General features: G+C 54.1%; 10 protein-coding genes across 10 annotated transcripts; 5 read left to right on the forward strand and 5 right to left on the reverse strand.

Moving 5' to 3' along the window:
- Positions 1-1,475: 1,475 nt before the first annotated feature.
- G647_06208 (uncharacterized protein) lies at positions 1,476-2,628 on the reverse strand (the record flags this gene model as incomplete). Its single annotated transcript, XM_008730530.1, has 3 exons — positions 1,476-1,960; positions 2,010-2,309; positions 2,421-2,628. The coding sequence occupies 3 exons, from the start codon at positions 2,626-2,628 to the stop codon at positions 1,476-1,478; spliced, it is 993 nt and encodes a 330-aa protein (XP_008728752.1).
- Positions 2,629-3,325: 697 nt separating this feature from the next.
- On the forward strand, positions 3,326-4,114 carry G647_06209 (uncharacterized protein; the record flags this gene model as incomplete). Its single annotated transcript, XM_008730531.1, has 1 exon — positions 3,326-4,114. One exon carries the CDS (start codon positions 3,326-3,328, stop codon positions 4,112-4,114), a length of 789 nt encoding a protein of 262 aa, XP_008728753.1.
- Positions 4,115-4,548: 434 nt separating this feature from the next.
- On the reverse strand, positions 4,549-5,300 carry G647_06210 (uncharacterized protein; the record flags this gene model as incomplete). Its single annotated transcript, XM_008730532.1, has 3 exons — positions 4,549-4,664; positions 4,717-5,101; positions 5,190-5,300. The coding sequence occupies 3 exons, from the start codon at positions 5,298-5,300 to the stop codon at positions 4,549-4,551; spliced, it is 612 nt and encodes a 203-aa protein (XP_008728754.1).
- Positions 5,301-7,364: 2,064 nt separating this feature from the next.
- G647_06211 (uncharacterized protein) lies at positions 7,365-7,463 on the forward strand (the record flags this gene model as incomplete). The annotated part of the gene is made up of 1 exon (XM_008730533.1): positions 7,365-7,463. The coding sequence occupies one exon, from the start codon at positions 7,365-7,367 to the stop codon at positions 7,461-7,463; it is 99 nt and encodes a 32-aa protein (XP_008728755.1).
- A 29-nt stretch (positions 7,464-7,492) lies between these two features.
- G647_06212 (uncharacterized protein) lies at positions 7,493-8,805 on the forward strand (the record flags this gene model as incomplete). Its single annotated transcript, XM_008730534.1, has 3 exons — positions 7,493-8,245; positions 8,297-8,406; positions 8,466-8,805. The coding sequence occupies 3 exons, from the start codon at positions 7,493-7,495 to the stop codon at positions 8,803-8,805; spliced, it is 1,203 nt and encodes a 400-aa protein (XP_008728756.1).
- A 1,300-nt stretch (positions 8,806-10,105) lies between these two features.
- On the reverse strand, positions 10,106-10,904 carry G647_06213 (uncharacterized protein; the record flags this gene model as incomplete). Its single annotated transcript, XM_008730535.1, has 3 exons — positions 10,106-10,334; positions 10,459-10,723; positions 10,811-10,904. 3 exons carry the CDS (start codon positions 10,902-10,904, stop codon positions 10,106-10,108), a joined length of 588 nt encoding a protein of 195 aa, XP_008728757.1.
- A 396-nt stretch (positions 10,905-11,300) lies between these two features.
- Positions 11,301-12,510, reverse strand: G647_06214 (uncharacterized protein; the record flags this gene model as incomplete). The annotated part of the gene is made up of 2 exons (XM_008730536.1): positions 11,301-12,415; positions 12,468-12,510. The coding sequence occupies 2 exons, from the start codon at positions 12,508-12,510 to the stop codon at positions 11,301-11,303; spliced, it is 1,158 nt and encodes a 385-aa protein (XP_008728758.1).
- A 291-nt stretch (positions 12,511-12,801) lies between these two features.
- On the forward strand, positions 12,802-14,910 carry G647_06215 (uncharacterized protein; the record flags this gene model as incomplete). Its single annotated transcript, XM_008730537.1, has 1 exon — positions 12,802-14,910. One exon carries the CDS (start codon positions 12,802-12,804, stop codon positions 14,908-14,910), a length of 2,109 nt encoding a protein of 702 aa, XP_008728759.1.
- A 1,136-nt stretch (positions 14,911-16,046) lies between these two features.
- Positions 16,047-17,281, forward strand: G647_06216 (uncharacterized protein; the record flags this gene model as incomplete). Its single annotated transcript, XM_008730538.1, has 4 exons — positions 16,047-16,164; positions 16,226-16,571; positions 16,645-17,072; positions 17,136-17,281. 4 exons carry the CDS (start codon positions 16,047-16,049, stop codon positions 17,279-17,281), a joined length of 1,038 nt encoding a protein of 345 aa, XP_008728760.1.
- A 333-nt stretch (positions 17,282-17,614) lies between these two features.
- On the reverse strand, positions 17,615-19,807 carry G647_06217 (uncharacterized protein; the record flags this gene model as incomplete). The annotated part of the gene is made up of 5 exons (XM_008730539.1): positions 17,615-18,140; positions 18,260-18,796; positions 18,852-18,997; positions 19,060-19,617; positions 19,667-19,807. The coding sequence occupies 5 exons, from the start codon at positions 19,805-19,807 to the stop codon at positions 17,615-17,617; spliced, it is 1,908 nt and encodes a 635-aa protein (XP_008728761.1).
- Between the last annotated feature and the right edge of the window lie 295 nt (positions 19,808-20,102).

The following is a 20,102-nucleotide window of genomic DNA, read 5'->3' on the forward strand; positions in this document are numbered from 1 at the left end:
GCCCACGGATATGTACTGCGGTGGCTGCTTGTTAATCGACGAACCTGGCAGCCAGTGCTGTGGCAAGCTTATCAGCTGCGGTGTAGCCGTCTCAGACATAGCTGAAGAGTAATCCCACAGTGGTGGGCGGAGATGAGCTGATTCTACCGTGAAGCCCATGGCCCTTTATGCGCGTTCAAATGCCGCAATTCAACACTCAGTTGGTGCGTGTCATTGTATTGCTTGTGACATGACCGCTCTTCTCGTCACATGGTGCATTCCTACAGTAGCTTCCCACCAACGGAGGGCCAACCACTGCTCCCAGCGACAAAGAAGGCGATAAAAAGTCAAAACAGAAAAACGATGTCGCCGCCAAAATGCAGGCTGATGCCCGAATTCAGCTGGCGGGAGGGGTCGTACAGCTTCGATGCCACATCCGTCGAGCTCAGGCCCAAAGGCGCCACAGAGCAGATCACGGACGGAGATGTCTTTGCCGGCATAGCCAATTTCTGCTGCATCGGCCACGGGTATGCAGAGTAAGGAGGCTACGGAATCAAAGAGTCACGATACTCGCCTCGAAGCATCGTCTCTCGTCCGGCGGCCCTGGCTTCAAAGGCTTGATTGTATGGGGAACCACAATCGACGCAAGCACACCCATGCTTCTGGTGTTGTGTGTGTTGCCCCGTGGTGATGGCGGCGAGTATCAAGATATACCAGTTGGTGTACGGGAGACGTCTGAGACAAGAACGACCAATATTGTTCGCGGATGGGCAGACATATTGACGTTGACGTCTCCAAAGCGAACGCTGAGTGGAAGTAGTTCCCTGCAACGAGAAAGACAACGAGCTGCGGTGGAAAAGGAGTTGGGTGTATTCTCCGTTGTCCAGTCACCAGCCTCCCAGGCTCATTGCTGTTAGATGATGACTAAGTCAGCAGGCCGGGAAAAACTGCCGGTCTGCCACAAACACTGGCGAGGCTCGGTGGACTCTGGGACTTGCCGACAGTGGTCACACTAGTATCAGGTACGTTTTTCCGCTGTGCTTCAGGTAAGAGGCGGCGTCGGATGTCTGAAGCCCCTCGACATTCTCGATATGGCAACATACCTACCGAAGAAGGAAAGTTTCCAAGTTTCGTCTCACAGCAACTCTGGAGTCCTTCTCCGAAAGACTTGCTATAGGGCCCACTCGACCTATGAAGATTGGGCGTCGGATTAGTTTTGAGAAAATGTATTTCCTGTGTCCTAAGACTGCTGCAGCTTGAGATTGCTGGCTCCCCTACGCTACAACGCCGGCTGCCCATGCTCATTTGCCTCAACTCGGTCCGCCGAACCACGGCCGAGCTGCGAGAACAAAGCCGGGTTGGGAGACTGCTTGTGCCTGGCTGCTTTCTCCTTTCGCCGAGGTGAACAATATCCCCTTTCAGATGAGACCGACCACAAACGAAGCCAACTGTCCTCAATGCATAGACGCGGCGCCGCATTCTTACCCGACGCGTGCTTAGCCGACAGGACTCCAGGGCATAGGAATCAGGATCTTGCTCTTCATGGTCTGAATGAGTGGCACCGTTTTGTGCACAGTGTCGCCCCACCCTTCGATACCCCACGACATCTCTCGCCTCAGCTTCCGTTCCTCCAAATCAGCAAACTGCCAGAGATGATGGACGGTATTCAGATCTCCAATCTGGACGAACCAAGCTCCGACGCCTTCCATGACCTCCCGGCGCGCCTTGAGTCCTTTCCGCCAGTGCGTCTCCCACTCTAACAGATTGCCTGGATGCAAGGTGTATGATCGCAACTCGAATAGACCGCCGAGCTTCCGAGGTGGTGTAGTGGGCCAGAACGAGAACTCCTGCATTAGGTCGATTTTCTTGGAAGTGATCAGGGTGTTCAACTTCTTCTCAAAGACCGGAAACTCAGGGTGGTGCTGGATGCTGTGCAGTGATCCGTGGTAACCGGTGTACCGTTGGTACTCCCAGATGTGAACTGCGAGATGTTGGTTAGCTTGGACACCTTCAAGTGGGAGCGAGTATACCGAAAGTTTCGCAGTCCCCGACTTCTGTTCTCCAGCTGCCCACTAGATGCACCTTCTTCTCCGGGTCATTCGCCATTCTGGGATACCAATTACCCACCAGCTCCACATATTCATCGACTTTATCTGGCTTCACGTCGTGGAAAACGATCGAATGGACATATTTGCCGCGGGCTAGCACTTGAGAGAAGGAGCGCTCCATCTCTTTATCTAGGTTCCGACCCTCGGGCGTGCCGTAAATCAAGCTCGATAGGGCCCCTGATCGCTTCGTGGACGTATCCGTTTCGGCTTGTCGTGCTTCTTCTGTAGGCGCAGCGGTAGACAGTGAGCCCAGGCCCAGGGTTTCAGACAAACGAGACGCAGCATTACTGGCAGATGGAGAAGATTTAGACGTAGAGGCAGCAGGTGACTGACTATCAGCTTGTTCTTTTCTCTTGCGGGCCGCTTCAAGTCCATCTCGGAATTCCTTTTGCTTCTGGTTGAAGATCTCTGCTGAGTCGGGAGTGATGTCGCTCATTGCGGGACTACGTCGTGGCTCTCGAAGCAGGGCGGACGAGGTGAAGGCGCGAACCATGGAGGTCTGAGACGAGGGAGAATGTGGTAGCAGACGGCGGGCGAGCATGGTGGGCGACATGCTGCTCGTGTTTTAGGGAAAAGGCACAAAGTGTGTGACCGTTGAGGGAGATAGATAGAGGTGAAGCTCTTCCAGGTGATACTGTCCCTGTAGATTTCCACAAACGTGTATCTTCAAGCTTGAACGATGAACAGGGTCTCGAGGCAACGGCCAGTGGGAGGGATGAAGGTGTTGTGCCGGAGAAAAGCCCAGTGGTCGAGGTCGAAGGAGGAAACCAGTTGCCGAACGTTTAGGCGTAGATGATGAAGACTGGGGTTCAGCGTGCCTGGGAGAGCAGAACGCGGGGAAACGCTGTGTAGGCGTTGGTAGGTGGCGGCTTGGGGTGGTACTCGTATGGCAGCTGCTGCAGGTGATCGGGGAGTGAGAATTGTCCAGGCCGGTTGTTGTGGACAGGGCAGCACCAACAGGGAGTAAGACTTTACGTCACTGGGGAAGCTTCGAGTGGTGCAAGCCTGAGGCCGGAGCGCGCTGGATCTAAACGAAGCTATGCCCACATGGGTTTTGCGGGGTGCCGCCCGATTCATCAAACTTCGATAGGCTTTGTGGTGATTCGACTCTGGCAGCGTCTCAGTCCACCTTGGAATTCTCACATGCATCACTCTCAGAACTGCGCAGTCATCTATTCGACCGCCCTATTGCATCTCCCGTGAAACAAGGAGTGCGTTGATATTGTTCCTTGCCAGCCATGGCCGACGCTCACAACCCGCCTCTCAACTACGAAGCCTCCAGCACGACGACGAACCCGCAAGTCGCAACGACCCTCCCACCCGAAGTATCCCAATGCCTGAAGAACGCCCGTTTCCTCCATCTCGCGACCATCAGCGCAACGGAGACATCTCCTGCAACACCCCACATCTCTCTTATGAACTATACTTTCCTGCCTTCATATAACGACCACGGGCCCGTCATCATCATGACCACAAATGCTCAGTCTATGAAGACGCAAAATCTGCGGCACAACCCGAAAGTGTCGATACTCGTCCACGATTGGGTGTCACATAGACCGCCCACGGCTTCTTCGGTAAGTGGTGAACGCGCAGGCTCTCCACCGGCCGCAGCAACGAGGTCCAGCCTCGCCAGTCTGTTGCTGAACCTGAATACTTCGGCTCTGAGTTCGATATCAACCACCATCGCGGGTGAAGCCAGATTTCTAGAGCAGGGAAGCGAAGAGGAAAAATGGTGCAAAGCGGCTCATCTGGCAAACAACACTTTCGGGGAGCAAGTCAGGCAGGAGGCCGGGTTCTTCGGTGCACCGCCACAAAATCCAGAGACCGAGAACAGCAGTTGTTACATTGAAGGAGATGATGTCAGGGTGGTCGTTGTCCCCGTCCGTGAAGGCAGAACAGCAGATTGGAAAGGAGGCGTCAAGGATTGGGTGTTGGTCGAGGAAGCTGCTCCGTCGGCCTCCAGCGAAGGCGGCGGTGAAAGAGGACGAAGTAATGGGCAACCCTCGGTCAACGGTGTTACTTCTTGAATATTCCAAAACTTTTCCACACCAGGTCTGCGTCTAGTGTGCAGCAGAACACAGTGTTACTCGCTGAGCGAGTGATCTCGTCCCACACTCCACTGCACTTCTACCGTGGGCACTCACTGCCAACTCGATCCATAAGCATTGTCAATATCAAAAGTCTAGATCTCAGCCACCAAAGAACGCCAATCGCATAGTCTCCGCGCTTCCCTTTCACAGACGACATCCCAAACGAGAAACGCTAAAAATCAAAGCAAAATCGTTGCTCTCCGAACCGAATTTCAAAGGGGCCCACAAGTGAGAGTATGTACATGAAAGGTGGTGTGCAGGTGTCGCGCAGGAACTTGGAGACTGAGAACTCCCGGAGGAAACGAATAAGCAGACACGGAGAGGTCGGGTGGAAATCGTAAGGGCTGGGTAGATGAAGGGGTTAACGTCGTTCACATGACCGAGCATTTGGACTCCTCTTTTGATCGAGCCGGCTTGACCTGTAGCGCGACTCGTGCGGCTTCTGTGAATGCTTCGTTGACGCCTCGGTTTCGCATTGCTGAGCACTCTGTACCGCCCGTTAGCCTTGTATCACGTTTGCGATCCACAATGGACTGTACCGAGATATCTCAAAGCGCCGATACGTCTCGCAACCTCCAACCCCTCGTTATACTTGATCATCGGTCGTGGAGGCGCGTTGTTCTCCTCTTCATCCTCTTTTTCGTGTTCTTCCCGAAGATCGCATTTCAGAGCACATAAGACGATCTTGACGCCGGGACAGTGTTCGTGGATTTCAGCTATCCATTTCGTCGACACATTCTCAAGAGATCCGGGGTTGTCGACACTGAAGCACAGCATAATGGCCTGTGTGTCATCGTAGGAGAGCGACCGTAATCGATCAAATTCTTCTTGTCCCGCCGTGTCCCACAACGACAGCTCCATGTGAATCCCGTCGACGAAGATATCGTGGACGTAGTTCTCGAATACTGTCGGCTCGTACACGGTCTAAGAGAGCAGACATCGTCAGTACAGGCACTCATCCAGGCTCATGAAACATTAGAAGATCCGGCGGTGAGCGGGGCATCAGACGAACCGGGAAGAATCCGCGGGTGAAGACGTTCAGAAGACTAGTCTTGCCGCATGCGCCGTCGCCCAGCAGGACGAGCTTGCGCTGCACCACCTTCTTGCCGCCGCAGAGAGGCATTGTAGTTGACGTCGTGGCTTATAAATTGCACTGAAATGTGCTGGTGCTGGTAGGGCGTCGCACACGGCTGGTGGAGCGGGTGGTGGAGCCGGTAAACAACAGCGACCGTTCGGGGTACTTTGTATAGCACAGGTTTGGATATAAGAATGACCGTGACCGAGACGAGTGTCCGGAGAAGATTCGTGTGACTAGGAGGGAGCGTTCGTAGGTAAAAAAGGATAGTAATAATGAATGGGCCGGTAAAAGTAGGGAGATGTTGAGCAGATCTGCCAGCAAGAGATGCGGTCGAGATGGTCGAGATAGTCGAGATGGGAAGTTCAGATCGAACAAGAGACGAGGAAGGGTCCGACAGAGTCGTTGACGCACTGCAGGTTGCAGCAAGCAGAGATGCGCATGCCACTTTGCACCTGCTCACTGCCCAGTCACTGTCGAACGTTTTGTGGATGGGGGCTTAGCTCGCGGTCGGGGGGGCCGCCGGCACCAGAAGCCACTGCCCGTGGCGATGCATCTCACGCCTGAAATGTGGAGACACACGCCCTGGGCTGCGTTCGCAGGCCTCGAAAGCGGAGTGGTCCGCATGCCAGCGCCAACCCTACGGACTTGGACGAGTACAGCACATACAGTACGGAGTACTCACTACTATCGCGGAAGCCAACTTAGCTACCTAGGTAGGCATGCCACGGATGGGTCGAGGGCAGACATCGTAATCAGGACTTCTAGTCCGTACAGTTGGCTGTTTCCAGTCGATGCTGACCCGTTCGCTCACAAGCAAACCGATTTCGTTCCCAGCCCCAGTCGCTCATGCACGTACAGTATGTGGATTGCTCAAACGGCGAGGTGACTGGCTGCCAGGCACTTGGTGGCAGCATGACCCCTCGAATACTCAGCTGAGTATCTCAGACAAAGATAAACACACAATCCTCAATATGGTCGCGGTCTTAACAGCTCATCTGCTCTACGTGACTTGGGGTAGAACTAATAGCGTGGTAGGTGCAGCTTCACTCTGCTTGACGACGATATCTCATGAGCCTGCTCAAGCACCAATCCGGGCCTATCTTCACAATGACCAAGAACAAATACAAATTGGTCAGATTGCGGTTTGGTGACTATATCAGTAGACGGTCGTGAAGGTACACGGCATGGTGCAAGCTCCGTGTGTTGACCAGGGCGCGCGAAAGCTCTGTACCTACTTAGCGCAGCACGTCGAGCAGAGTCCCGAGTGATCAAGCGTTATGGCCAAGGTAACCGTCAACGTTGAGTATAGGGAGCATACATGCGCTTAATAGACCTTCCAAGTATCCATATCGCACCCCAGTGTACGAGTTGAGGGTAAACGCACAATTAGCACATGTGGCTTCAAGTTCCCCGTGCCCTCACTATCAGGAGCTCAACCTCGTACGGTAGTTGCGCGACTCCCCACCCTAGTCCCCGCCTCCCACTGGGTTACATGCCTACGCAGGTCTTCGCAGAAAACCTTTCAAGGCCCCGGAGCGGCCACATTGGCGCACATCACGTGACTGCGCGGCGCAAACTGTCGACACGTGATGAAAGCAGATGTGCAGGCGAGGATGGTTCCAGATCTAACATTGCACAGTGCTCCTCAGAGCGCAGGAGGTGGCAACAAACATAGTGCCGAAGGTCATTCAAAATACTGACATAGCTAACAGGATTTTGCACCCTCGATCCCAATCAATCATCCACTGACCTTTCCCCTACCCTCTCGAAATCAAGAGCCCTCTTGACACCATCTCGGAGATGATCGCTGGGACGTTAACAACGCCACCCGTTCCAGTGCAATCGAGGCAAGCACACCGCGTGCGCACATGTCGTCGCCGATGGCCAAACCACTTACGAAAATGGAGCCGTCCCATACTGGCGGTGGCTTCGAACCGCCTCGGCGTAGTAAAGCCTCAACAGCGTGTCTGAGTTGTAAGGCTCGAAGGTCTAAGGTAACAGGAGTTTCCGGTAGCAGGGGATAAGTCACTGACTTGGCCGCTTCCATACTACAGTGTTCTGGGGGTAACCCTTGCAGTAGTTGCATTCGACTAGACGTCGAATGCGTATATGATGCGACGCAAGACAAGAGACGTAAGATCCATTGGGAGCGCGCCGAAACGGAAGCCACACTCCAGAGAGAACTTCTGCATCGCCTGTTCGAGCTGATCCGCGCTGGTGATGGCGAAGTGCACAGGATGCTGCGTCAAGACGCTCGCAGTCAAGAGCTTGCGCAGAGGCTCGGCATGGAAGTGCCCGAGTATATTGAAAGATTGCAAAACCGAAGCTGGCCCTATGCCCGAGACACAAGTCGCGGACAGGTCGAGGACGATGTGAGCCAGAGGGCACAGCTCCAGAGGCGGCATGCGGCGTCCCGGGGAGCCGGTGAAGAAGGCAGAATGGAGTCAGAGTCGTCAACCGCGATGCATAGTCGAACGGGTTCGAGCGACCAGTCGACTCCGGTGCCATTCTCCGATATGAATATGCGAAGTCCTGCTGTATCGGATGCTAGGAACCACTTCCGGGTCTTTTGTTCGGGAGACCATACGGCTCCCACCATCGAGACCATTAGCATTTTCGGCGACATACCCTTTCCACCAGCGGAGATCAAGACGGAATATGGATACGTCACACTGCGTCAACAGCAGGTCCTGAATCTTCGAGTCCCGGAGTACCTTATACAGCCACTGCTGTTTGACGAGGAACGATGCCCGATGGCGGCCGTGTACACCGATTTTCGCGACTATGGTCGACGGCAGATTGCCGAGGGAAAACCGCTGGAATCTGTCCTAGGATCTCCGAAGGTCGACCTGGCACTGTATTTTCGTGAGCGCCAGCCTGGTGATCCGCACACGCCGGCGACTTGGGCGTGCGAGTTCATGCGTCTCTTGAAGGACTTTGACACCTATGTAGCACTGGCCTACATTTTCAGTTACGCCCGTTTCATGCGTGTTAGTACCGTGGTCAGCGAACGCGAGATCCAGCTGACAGGCAAACACTAGTGGGTGATCGCACCGTCCGCCGAGACGTACGCGTTGCTTCCACAGGCAATGAGGCCAACCCCAATGCAAAGGCTAGTCAGACACCATCCAGGAGTTGACCTGCCAATCTTGTAAGTGCATCGTCCACCCATCAACGACGTCTTCCTTTCTAAAAAAGTACCGACCCTAGTCCCGAGCTGCGCGACGGCCTCATCCAGGACATGCGTGACTATATTGTAGCGACGCAAACGCTGGGGACGAGCGTCAACTGGGAGCACCGGCTGGACGGCGCAATCGACATGGATTCGGAAACCGGGGCCATGACTGTGTCGGAAAGCTTCGCGCAGCACGTGTGCGACCTGTCCAATTGGTCAATTAGCCAAAGATTTGCGGACGTGTTTCCTGAATTGCGAGGCTTCGTGCACGAAGTCGAGCAAGAGACGATTCCCATGTCGAAGGCTGACCTTGACGAGTTCCTCAGGCAACGAGGCATTGTCAATCCTGAATCTGAAATCATTGCCGGGGGGTAGCAGCAGGATCAAGGCGGACGAGAAAAAGGCGCGAGCCTCGAGACCGGGGGAGAATTGGGCTTATATGTATGGTCCTATCCATCAGAAAGAAGCAACCAACCAAGTTACAGGACTCGTAGTGGTAGTGAGAAGCGGACCACGCGTTCTGTTGGCTTTGATCATCGCTGTCTGTCACTTTGGCCTTTGTGCCGGATGTTTTATCCAAGTCCCATTACCTCCGGTGTGACGGCTGTAGCCTCCGGAATTGCAAGCGCGGCCGCGCTAATCACTGGCCTGTTGGGAAAGTTCCTTCCGCGTGCTCACTCGCAAATGTGCAGATGGCAGTGCGAGTATGATGGCGCGAAAACTTGCATCAGCCTCTTTCTGCAGCCCCAGCATAGGAAAGATCATCATCAAAGCATTGCGCAAAGAAGTTATGGGTGCTTCAAGTCCGAGTAACAGGGTGGAAGGAAACGGCTTGATCCTTGATCGGCATGTTCCATCTCGAATGGGCTGCGCTGGCTGCACTCTACCCGGAGACAATTTGCGGTTCAGTCTGGCTTCCGTAGAAAGTCATCAATATACTCGTACCAGACGAGGAAAGCTTCCGCCAATGGAACGCTGGCCTCTGACGGGGTGGACGAGAGGACTAGATATTTTCTCGTAGCATATCTGAAGCGGATGGGCACGCACGTCAGTCACTCGTCGTCGCCTGGATGCCTGTCCCAGGACCACACGGGGGTTTTGAGGGCTACGAAGCCTGCAGAAAAGTCACGATGCTGCTCACCGCCACGGATGTATACAATTGGGCGAGAGTCGAGGACTTCTATTAATAAATGAACCGGGACAAGTACACGCATCCAACGGGCCACGCCTACCTGCAGCCACGAGCGAGAGTAGTAGCTCCAATCGGGTCGGTTCAGATATCAAAGGTCGAAGCCCTGCTGGGGAAACAAGCGAAGACCAGTATAAGTACGGTCTAGGGCTGGGGAGTTGGCTGGAGGGATGTTGATGACGGGCCTTCGAGTCCACGCAGCAAGGGATCGCTAGCATGAGAACCACAGGATGTGACCAAGATAGAGTCTGTTCAAGACCTTCGCTGTTTCGCTGAACTTGGAAAATGTTTCTTGTCTCATCTACCCCTTGGTCAGGCCTTGACCGGTCGAAAGACCATCGAGTTCCTGCTTCAGGGACCGAAGCCATGCTGGCACATAGGGGCCAAGCATGGCGCTGTTGTCCACCGATGCATTGCGCCTCGGGACCTTCTTTCACAGATCCATAGGTAATCGATAGCACAACCACCCGTATGTGTCCAGATCATCTACTCCTCGACGATGTTTCCCCGCTCGCTCACGTACAGACCGTCCAAGAACTTCCGGATATCCTTGTTCCTCACTCTGCAGATTTGCTGCAGGTCGGCAGCTGACTGTGATACGTTCTCCAGGCTGTTGCCGGTGAGTTCGATTTGGTCCTTGACACCCTTTGAGGCTTCCACGGTAACTCCTTCGTGCATGGTGACGTTTCGAACGATCTTCTCGCCCAAGAAGTTTCTATGAGAATCGAGTTGTTAGTCGTTCGTCCTCCATCATGGCTCGATCTGGGAAATAGGGTTTCCTTGTTTCCCGGCAGGTGGGTGCAGGTAGAAGATAAAGCCATGCGAGCGCCTGCGCTTACCTGACCTCCAACTGATACAATCCCTCGGGGTTCTTTTCAATGTTGACGTTGATGGGGAAATGAGCATAGACATATCGCATCTTGTATTTGTAGCCCTTTGTGACGCCGATCACGAGGTTCTGGATGAGTGACTTGACAGTTCGGAGGGTAGCGACATTCTTTCTCGAGCCGTGGTGGATCTCAATCTGGACCAGTTGTTTTCCGGCCTTGTCCTTTCCAACGGTGAAAGTGACGGCGATGTGAGAAAGATCCTTGGTCAGTTTGCCTAGGAAAAGCGAGAGTGTCAGCTCCAAGCTTCTCCGTGTTTCTCAATTATTTCGTGGACACTCCTCAGTGTCGGTAGTGGTCGTACCTCGGGGCCCCTCGACAGTGACGATGCGCGAGCGGATGTGGATCTTGACATTGTCTGGGATGACCAGCTGCTCTTGGGAGAAGATGTACTTCATCTTGAGCAGTGGTGTGCGGTGTGCGATGGAGGAATTGTCGAAAGTTGGCGCGGTTGCAAGGTCGACTTGAAGTTCCGATATCGAAAATCGCACCTACCACAGGATTTGTGGGCTGTGGGTCCCCTTTGAGTCTTGGCATTTCCCCTTCACTCTGAAATGGGCTTTCGATACCATGAGTGCTTTGTGCACCGCTCTTGTTTAAGTCCAACGAAAACATGATATGTACAGATTTTACTTTGAATGTTGCTTTGGACATGGACACGCCATGGGTAGTCATCACGGTTGAGGAACCGAAATAAATTGAAGTTCAAAGGCACTCTCGTTAACGCCGCTCCTGGGTATCTCATGCTAAAGGTCGAATTCTTTACAAAAGGTGCTTGATGCACTCGTCGGAACTCATCCTCCTCGCTTCGTCTCTGCCAGCATCCGCGCAACCGTTGGGTCATCATCATCCACCTGGATGCCTTGTTCTCGGAGGGCATTTCTATACCTTCGCTTCAAACCCTCCTCGTCGTCATCGCGTGTCGCGTCAGGGAAATCATCCGGATCAGCTGCCTCGTCTTCTTCATCACTGTCGTCTTCGTCGGAGTCCTCCGCCCCCGCTTCCTTGGGCTCGGCTTTGGGGTCCATTTTCATGTCTTTCATAACCTTCGTAAGATCATTTTCGCGCTTGATAGCACCTTCGTTTTCGCGCTCTTTCCTTCGCTTCTCCAGTTCTGGTCTGTAATCACGTTCAAACTCCTTCCGCTTTTCCTCGACAGCTTCGAAGAATTCATCAACCCCTTCACCAGTCATGCTGGACACAGCCACCATGTTGAGATGTGAATAGAACTCCTCCAACATGAGACTCATGCTGTTCAGCAGACTGGCCATGTAACCACTCCCACCTCCAAATCCTTCGCCACCGAAGACACCTTTCTGCTGCTCCTCATCCAAGGCTTCTTGGAACTTGTCAAAATCCGTCATCCATTCTTTTGCGAAGTCCGCGTCCTGAACATCCGTCTTATTGAAGACGAGGATCATGGGAAGCTTGGTTTTGTACAGGATCGAGCAGGCGTAGAGCATGTTGGACATGAACGTGGACGTAGAGGAGGTGCGCGGCGTGTCAATGATATAGGCGATGACAGTTGGAAACGACGATGCCAAAGACTCGAGAAGAATACTGCCCGACGCCGACCAAACGAAAACCTCAATCTGCCCTGGTGTGTCGACCAGGAAATGTTTCGGGGCCGGTACCTTGCTGTCCGGCGGAGGATTCGCTCGCTTTTCCAACAGGGTAATGATTTGATCAATCTTGGTCGCAAATAGGTTGAGCGAAGTGAGGATGCCGCCATTAGGCCCCAGGTTGTACTGCTTCATAACCTCTTTATAATTTATGCTATCGCGAATGTCGATGTTCGGCTGGAATGGGACGTTGAGGACTGCAGGGTCCAAATTCAAGACATATGGTTTCTTCTTGTTCACATGCAGATAGTTGTTGATTCTCTGCATGAACGTTGTCTTGCCTGAACCTGTTTCACACAGTCAGAACCTGCAGTACAACGGGAAGTCGGATCATCTCACCGGCCATGCCGATACAGACTACAGCAACAGGTTGAGTCGCCATGATGTTGTCTACACACAAGTTTCGTGGTCACTGTGTCGTCGAGTGAAGCAAGAGTTGACAGACCTGGGAAGTTTTGGAGATCGCAGTGACCTATCAGCGGGAAAAATTACAGAAAATCGTTGAAATGCCTTCGTAATGACTTTTGCTACGCGCTAAAAGACATGTGATGATCCGTGCCAGGATGTCATTTCCCGGTAAGGTATCTCCATGAATCCCCGCGCAAAATCAGTCTCATCACCTTCAATCAATAGAACTTCCCCCATCCGTTGCAAACGCTCGAGACGCCACCGAATGGCCCTAGAAGACTTTGAGAGAGAGTTGGCGGAGCAGAAAGAGTCGGAGAGAGGTCGAGAAAAGCGCAAGGAGCACGACAGATCCGAGCACCGCCATCGACACCACCATCGGAGTTCGAGACACCACGACTCACACTACCATGACGAGGACGGCCATCGCTCAAAGAGATCGAAGCGCTCAAGGGATGATCATGAGTTGGAGAGCAGACATAGGCACAGGCACCACCGCCACAGCAGAGGAGGAAAGGACGGCGACGAAGAGGAGCCACAGCCGCCGTCAAAGAGGCCCGATCTGGGCGAATTGGAGCGTGATTCATGGATGGAGGCGCCTTCGGCATTGGATATCGACTACGTACAGAGGAAGAGGCCGGAGCCTTCTCCCCCGAAACCAAACAATCTAGGCGCAGATTTCGAGTTAAAAATACATGAGAAGGAACTGAACCACCACCTACAGGACTTGAAGAATGGTACAGCCGTTGATGATCTCGAAAGCCAACCTGCTGCGCATGAAGTTGATTACACATTCGGAGATGCTGGATCTCAGTGGCGCATGACCAAGTTGAAAGCGATATATCGACAAGCTCAAGAAACCGGCCGTAAGGTGGAAGATGTCGCCCTAGAGCGGTATGACAGCCTGCGGGAATTCGACGATGCGCGAGAGGAAGAGATCGAACTCGATCGACGAAAGGCATATGGAGACGACTATGTGGGGAAGAACAAACCCAGTGGCGATCTGTTTCAGGAGCGAAAGCTCGACGCCGGGGTCAGGCGGCCTCACCGTCGAGAAACGGAGACCAGCCCGGATAGCGTACTTGAGCAGCTGCCTGTACCAGCCACCCATACCGTTTCTCAGAGAGTCGATCAAACAGCTCTCAACAAACTCAAGGCACAACTCATGAAAGCTCAAATGCGAAAAGACCCTAAAGCGGCCGAACTGGAGAAAGAGTACAACGATGCGTTGATAGCCTTGGAGTCACAGGACCCGGCCGTCATAACTCTGTCCGCCATGGATAACCGGATGCTGTCATCTGCACCACGGAATGAAGTTAAAGCTGTCCAAAATCGACGAGGAGCCGATCGTGGTCAAGTGGAAGAGAACGAAGACATGAGCATTGAGGATATGGTCCGCGAAGAACGCCGAACTCGTGGCCAGCCGGGCGGTGATGGGCTTCGCCTTGCGGAACGGATAGCCAAAGATGCAAAATTTGACAACGATCTCGAGTACATGGACGAGAATGCGACCAAGCTGGCAAAGCGTGTCCACAAGTCCGACATGAACCTCCGCAATATGGCCATCGGTGAATACCAGAAGCTCAACAAGATCCTTGAAAACTGCCCGTTGTGCCATCATGAAGACACCGATACCCCGCCCATCGCTCCAGTCGTCTCTCTTGCGACAAGAACCTATCTTACACTACCGACCGAACCAGAACTCTCACCACAGTCCGCGATGATTGTCCCAATTCAACACCGCACGAATTTACTCGAGTGTGATGAAGACGAGTGGGAAGAGATCCGCAACTTCATGAAGTCACTGACGCGCTTGTTCCACGACCAAGGCCGCGATGTCATCTTCTACGAAAACGCCGCGTTTCCACATCGGAAACCGCACGCCGCTCTCACAGTGATTCCCTTACCCTACAGCCTCGGTGAGACCGCACCAGCATTCTTCAAGGAAGCTTTTCTCAGCACAGAGGACGAATGGTCGCAACATAAAAAGATAATTGATACCCTTGCGAAGTCGAAGTCAGGGGGATTGGGAAAGCTGGCCTTCCGCAGGACTCTCGTCAAAGAGGCGCCTTATTTTCACGTGTGGTTCGAGTTGGATGGTGGGCTTGGGCACATTGTCGAGGACCAGGAGCGGTGGCCCAGGGGGGATCTGTTTGCGCGAGAAATCATTGGAGGCATGCTTGGGCTTGAGCCGGATGTGATCAAGAAGCAAGGTCGCTGGCACCGAGCTACCGACAAGAGAGTCGATGGGTTCAGAAAGGTGTGGCGAAAGTTCGACTGGACTCGGGTCCTCACTGAGGGAGGCGCAGAAGGCCTGCATCGGGGCAGACAATATCAACAGTTCGGCGGTGTGCTTGGCAGGGAGCAGGAATCTTGACCAGCGCTAGAGATCAACGCATTCAGCAATGAGCGTGGTCGCGCACGAATAGATGCCCGGCGATTTAAAAGCAGCTTTCCTCAAGCAGGGGAGAACGCAGCGTCCGGAGGTGGACTGGGCCGATGCACGTCCTCGAGCAAGCTCTGAAGATCTGCTCGATCCTTCGGTCATCGCCAGGGGCATGAGCAGCCTTCCGGGTTCGGACACGAGATCGTCTGTGTCACTGGTCGCGGCTGTCTGGCTAGCCTTGCACGTCCTTGGGGGTGCAAAGAAGCGTGCTTCCCGCACGAACTTGTGTCGTATTACCCTCGTACTCCGTGCCAATCTGGCCAACCTGTACTCAGTACTGTATGATTCGCCCACGGACCTGTATCCCGCCCGAGCTCAAGGCAGCCGACCGATCAGAAGAGCTCGTCCAGCTTCGGAAAAAGCCTCCGCCTCTTCCTGCTCCGCATCCCTGACTCGCCCAGACCCAAGTATCTGCGAGCTGAAATGTCACGCCAGGGTCGTTTCCCAGCCGTCCTGCATTAGCTCCAGCGCCCAAACCAATAGAGTCGAGCCCAGGAAGTTGGCAAGCCGCGTGGGTACGGAGTCAAAGAGATCGGGCGAAGAGGGGCTTTGCCCTAGTTAACTGCATGGGTGAAGAGATCTAGATGGAAACGCCGAACGTCATGATGCACTCCATGTGTTAAGCGAAAGTAATCACTTGGGATTCCGCAGTCCAGAGAAGGTTCAAGACGCGCCGCTCGCACGGGAAACGCGGTCACCGGCGCATGGGCAAGCAATTAGTGCATTTTCCAGTACCCAGCATCTCCAGCACCGCCAGCATCTCCACCAACAACGTGCCCCCTGGAGACAAAGTTGCCGAGGGCAGCAAACATGGGTGCTACATCGTGTGCGAGAGGGGCACGCGTTGAGGGTGCGAAAGGTAAGAACTATTAAGTTCGATTCTGGAATTTCTCTCACATCAACCTCTGAAATCTGTGAGACCCAACACCCGCACCCGCTCTACGTCAACTGATTCCTCGGTGATTGCCGACACATTCCAGTATTCATACTAGCCTTGCATGCAATCCTGACTTGAATCCTCGTGCTCTGTGCCCCAGTACCGTCCTCCTGCACCGAAGCAAAACACCATGGGCTGCACGTTCACAAAGGAGGACGATGACGGGCGAGCCGAGCACAACCAGATCGAGAAGGAGCTGAAATTGGACCATATGTCGCGGACGCGGGAGATCAAGATCCTCATGCTCGGTACGTACGCCTCGTCTGGACGTCTGGGAAGCATTCCCTGACATTGGCATCCCCACCACAGGCACCGGCGACAGCGGCAAGTCTACGGTGCTCAAGCAGCTCAAGCTCATCAACGGCGGAGGCTACTCGGACGAAGAACTTACCTTCTTCAAAGGCGTCATCTGCACCAACATCGTCCAGTCGATGCAGGCCGTCCTCGAGGCCATGGACGTGTTCGGCATCCCCTTCGCCAGTCCCGCCACCGCGAATCCACACGCGAGCCTGATCTTTTCGCACCGGCAACAAATCACGGCCCGAGAGCTGTCGCCCGCCGTGTACGGTGCTGTGAAGACGCTGTGGGACGACGCTGGCGTCAGGGCCTGCTTTTCGCGGTGCAGCGAGTTCCAAGTCTGTGACTCGGCGCAATAGTACGTTGCCGCCACCACCCGCTGACGGTGACATTCCCGCCGACACTGACAACTAACGCACTCCTTTGCACAGCTACTTTGACCAAATCGACCGGATCGCCGCCGACAGTTTCGTCCCCAACGACCAGGACATCCTTCGCTCGAGGCAGAAAACCACGGGCGTGGCCGAGTTCTCCTTCACAGCCACCTCGACGTCGTCCACGGACACGGTGTACCGCATCATCGACGTGGGCGGGCAGCGATCCGAACGCAAGAAATGGATGCACCATTTCGAGGACGTCGATCTCGTGCTCTTCCTGGTGGCCCTGTCCGAGTACGACCAGGCCCTGTACGAGGACGGGTCGGTCAACCGGTTGCAGGAGGCCCTCGATCTGTTCCACAGCATCTGCCAGTCGCAGTGGTTCCGGCGCACGGCCGTCCAGCTGGTCTTCAACAAGACGGATCTGTTCCGGGAGAAGCTGAAGCATTCGCCCTTGGAGGCCTACTTTCCAGATTTCCAAGGTGAGGCAGTTGTTCCGAGAGACGAGTTTCACACTCGATTTATGCTGACCGTTCCCGAATCAGGCGGCGCCGATTACGCAGCGGCCCGCGAGTACATCGCCAACAGGTTCATCTCCATGGGCCAGACGAGATACCCGGACAACTACCTCTGCGCGACAGACACGGCCCAAGTCAGACTGCTCATGGGAAGGATAATCGACAGGTTGTGAGCGTTCGTCGGTGCATTTGAGCCCACGCGCCACCCGTCAAGCACTCAATCTATTAAAGAAAATCAATTTCATTCGCAGTACACGTCTTATGGTATCTGAGTACAGGAGGACGAGAGAAGACAGCCTGCTCCACCATGGCTATACTAAAACATTAACAGCATATCTGCGACGACGCAGCATTTTTGAAACCAGAGCCGAGAACACCTTTACCCGGATTCCGACCTCAGCCATGGTCCTGCGGGCTGCTCGAGTTCGCAACTCCGCTCCCCCAAATCTAATACTCCTCGGAGATTGCGGCAGGGGCTCCTCAGGAAGACATAGGCGTCCAGGACGTCAAAACGCCTCGTCGAGATCCAGGTCGTCCCACTTCTCGAGCAGATAATCCAACCCGAGATCGTCGACCCTCGTCGGCACGTCGTCCAGCTGCATGGCGTTGGTGGTTTCGGCAAGCAAGTCGCCGCATCCATCGGGGAGAGTGAGGTTGCTTTCTTTCGATGTTTTTTCCAAGAGACGAAGAACTCCCTTACAAACCCGGAACCTGCGGCTTGCCGCGCGAAGGATCATGCAGAGGTTGTAAAAGGCCTGCTGGGAGTCAGGCCGCGACTCCAGGTCTTCGAGCAGAGCGAAGGCCGCTATGGTGGCGGGTTGAATGATGATGACGGGAAAGTGGTCGGCACCCCATTTTTGGCGCATCATCTCCAGTAGTCCACTGATGCGGATCGATTCGGCAATGCAGATGTCTTTCCACCGTTCTTTCTCAGGTGACTCGGGCGTTGACAACAGGGAAGGCTTTTCCGTGTGTCCCTCGAGGGAGGCGGTCTGTTTGGACATGGTAATGATAACCCAGCTGTGGAGTGCACTTTAAATCCGATGAACGGGGAAGATGTCAGCGTCGGAAGAGAGTCCCTTTCGTAACCATAGAAGAGGGACCAGGAGGGGGGAAGAACAAGCCATCGAGGAGCAGGATCAATCACTCACTGTAACGCAATGATATGTGGCATTGCGCGCTCGTGCATTTTCATGCACGCTGGAATAGTCTCTGGCCAAGACTTCACCTTTCTAAAGAGCCGTTCGAACTTGTACATCATTTTCTGAGGGTCCGATTGTCGCTGCTCTTCGTACAGCGCTTCATCGGCCGTGATCACGGCCGCGAGTGACACGTATGCCAGGTAGTGGCAGTTGGGGTGCCATTCGATGGGTGTATGCGGAACGGGGTATGGCCTCCATTCACCGTGCTCGTTACAGGGATTTCGACGGTCTTGGTCATCCACGGGTATCTCTCGAGACGGCCTTTCAAATATTCGAACCTGCTCCAGCGCGAGCCCAACGAATAAGTTGAGGCAGTATAACGTCCACTCGAGGCGGCCGAGCGACTGATCGACGGCATGGAGACGATCCGGTGTCACGTTGGGGTTCTTTTCGATTTTTGCGCGCCACTTGGCGAGGCTTTTGTCCAGCATAGCTTGCTGATACAATATCATATTGCCCAGTTGGTCTTGACCATTTGTGTTGAGGCTGTTCGCACACAATCTCGTCAGCAATGATGAAGGCGTGGGAGGTGATGACATACTAAGTCCATTGCACACCCAGAGTGGCTACATACGCCAGTGAGACATGGCCTTCTTCATCATCGAGTCCCCTTTTCCCTTCGTTGTAGAATTGCTGTCGTAGCTCCAAGTTCGGCTCCGAGCCATCATTCGCCAGGGTATCAAGCAACTAGCGGCCATCCGGTCAGTCAAATCTAGCGTCCGACCAAGTGCCAATGAAGCTTTACTCACACAGGCGTCTGCCAGAATCATGTTCACCAGGTAAGGCGTGCATATCAGACTTGAAATGTCCCCTGCTTGCATCGCCTTGATGAATTCTTTTTCGTCTACCCAATGCCACCAAGGATGTGCCCAAGTGAACCAGAGAGACATGAGGTGCGAGACGAGATCATCGTCGTCAGTCACGGTCGTCCACGGTCTTGCTGGGACTTGTAGGGGAGGGTTGACAAAATCTTGTATCCGTCCCAGCATGTGGCGATGTCTCCTGTATGATTGTTGGCGATGGTTCTGGTGGTCATCATCGGCGCCAACGTTGCTGAATCCATCCTTTAAAAACGCTTTGATCTCTTGCGCGCCAGCGTCGGCCCGTATCATACTAATGAGGGCGTTCAACTGGTTGGGCCCTGCCACTCGAAGCGCCCTGAGCAGATCATCCAGGAGACCGCGGTCTTTTTCCAGTATTTCCAACCTGCGCTTCACAACCAGCTTGCGCCGACCATCATCGTTCACGTCCTTGACGCATTCGGTGTTGCGAGAAAGACATGAGGCGCAGGGAACACCGCCATCGCACTTAGTGGGTCAGCCTGGCCGGACGACAGGACTGGAGGGAGCAACATACCTTGGTCCGGCGTCTCCTGCAGGCGAGACATGCAAGGCTCACCTTCTTGCGCGAGGCAAACTCCCGCGAATGTGGCTGCGTGTCAAGATCCTCATCCACATCCACAAACGGAGCCAGTTCTTGTGGAGTAGAGGCTGCCATAAAATCTGAAAACAAGCAGACAATGCTGTGTGGTATAGACGGTGCGGAGCCTAGTGCATGCTTTGGACAGTGCAGGAACTCGTCTTGCCACGGATGAACCCAAAAGGTCAGATGCTCCCACCTACTGTGTAGGTGGCTGCGTGGTGTGTGTCTTATGACGAAAGATCGATCAAACATTTGCCGTCACCGCGTCACGACTATTTGCGGGAGAAGGATCCCAGCTCTCGCCAATCAAAGGCACCGGAAATGTTGCTCCCGAAGGCTCTGCTTTCGCTTCTCGATGGCCCTGAACGAT

The sequence above is a fragment of the Cladophialophora carrionii genome, assembly GCF_000365165.1.
Source record: "Cladophialophora carrionii CBS 160.54 unplaced genomic scaffold supercont1.5, whole genome shotgun sequence".
Lineage (NCBI taxonomy): Eukaryota > Fungi > Ascomycota > Eurotiomycetes > Chaetothyriales > Herpotrichiellaceae > Cladophialophora > Cladophialophora carrionii.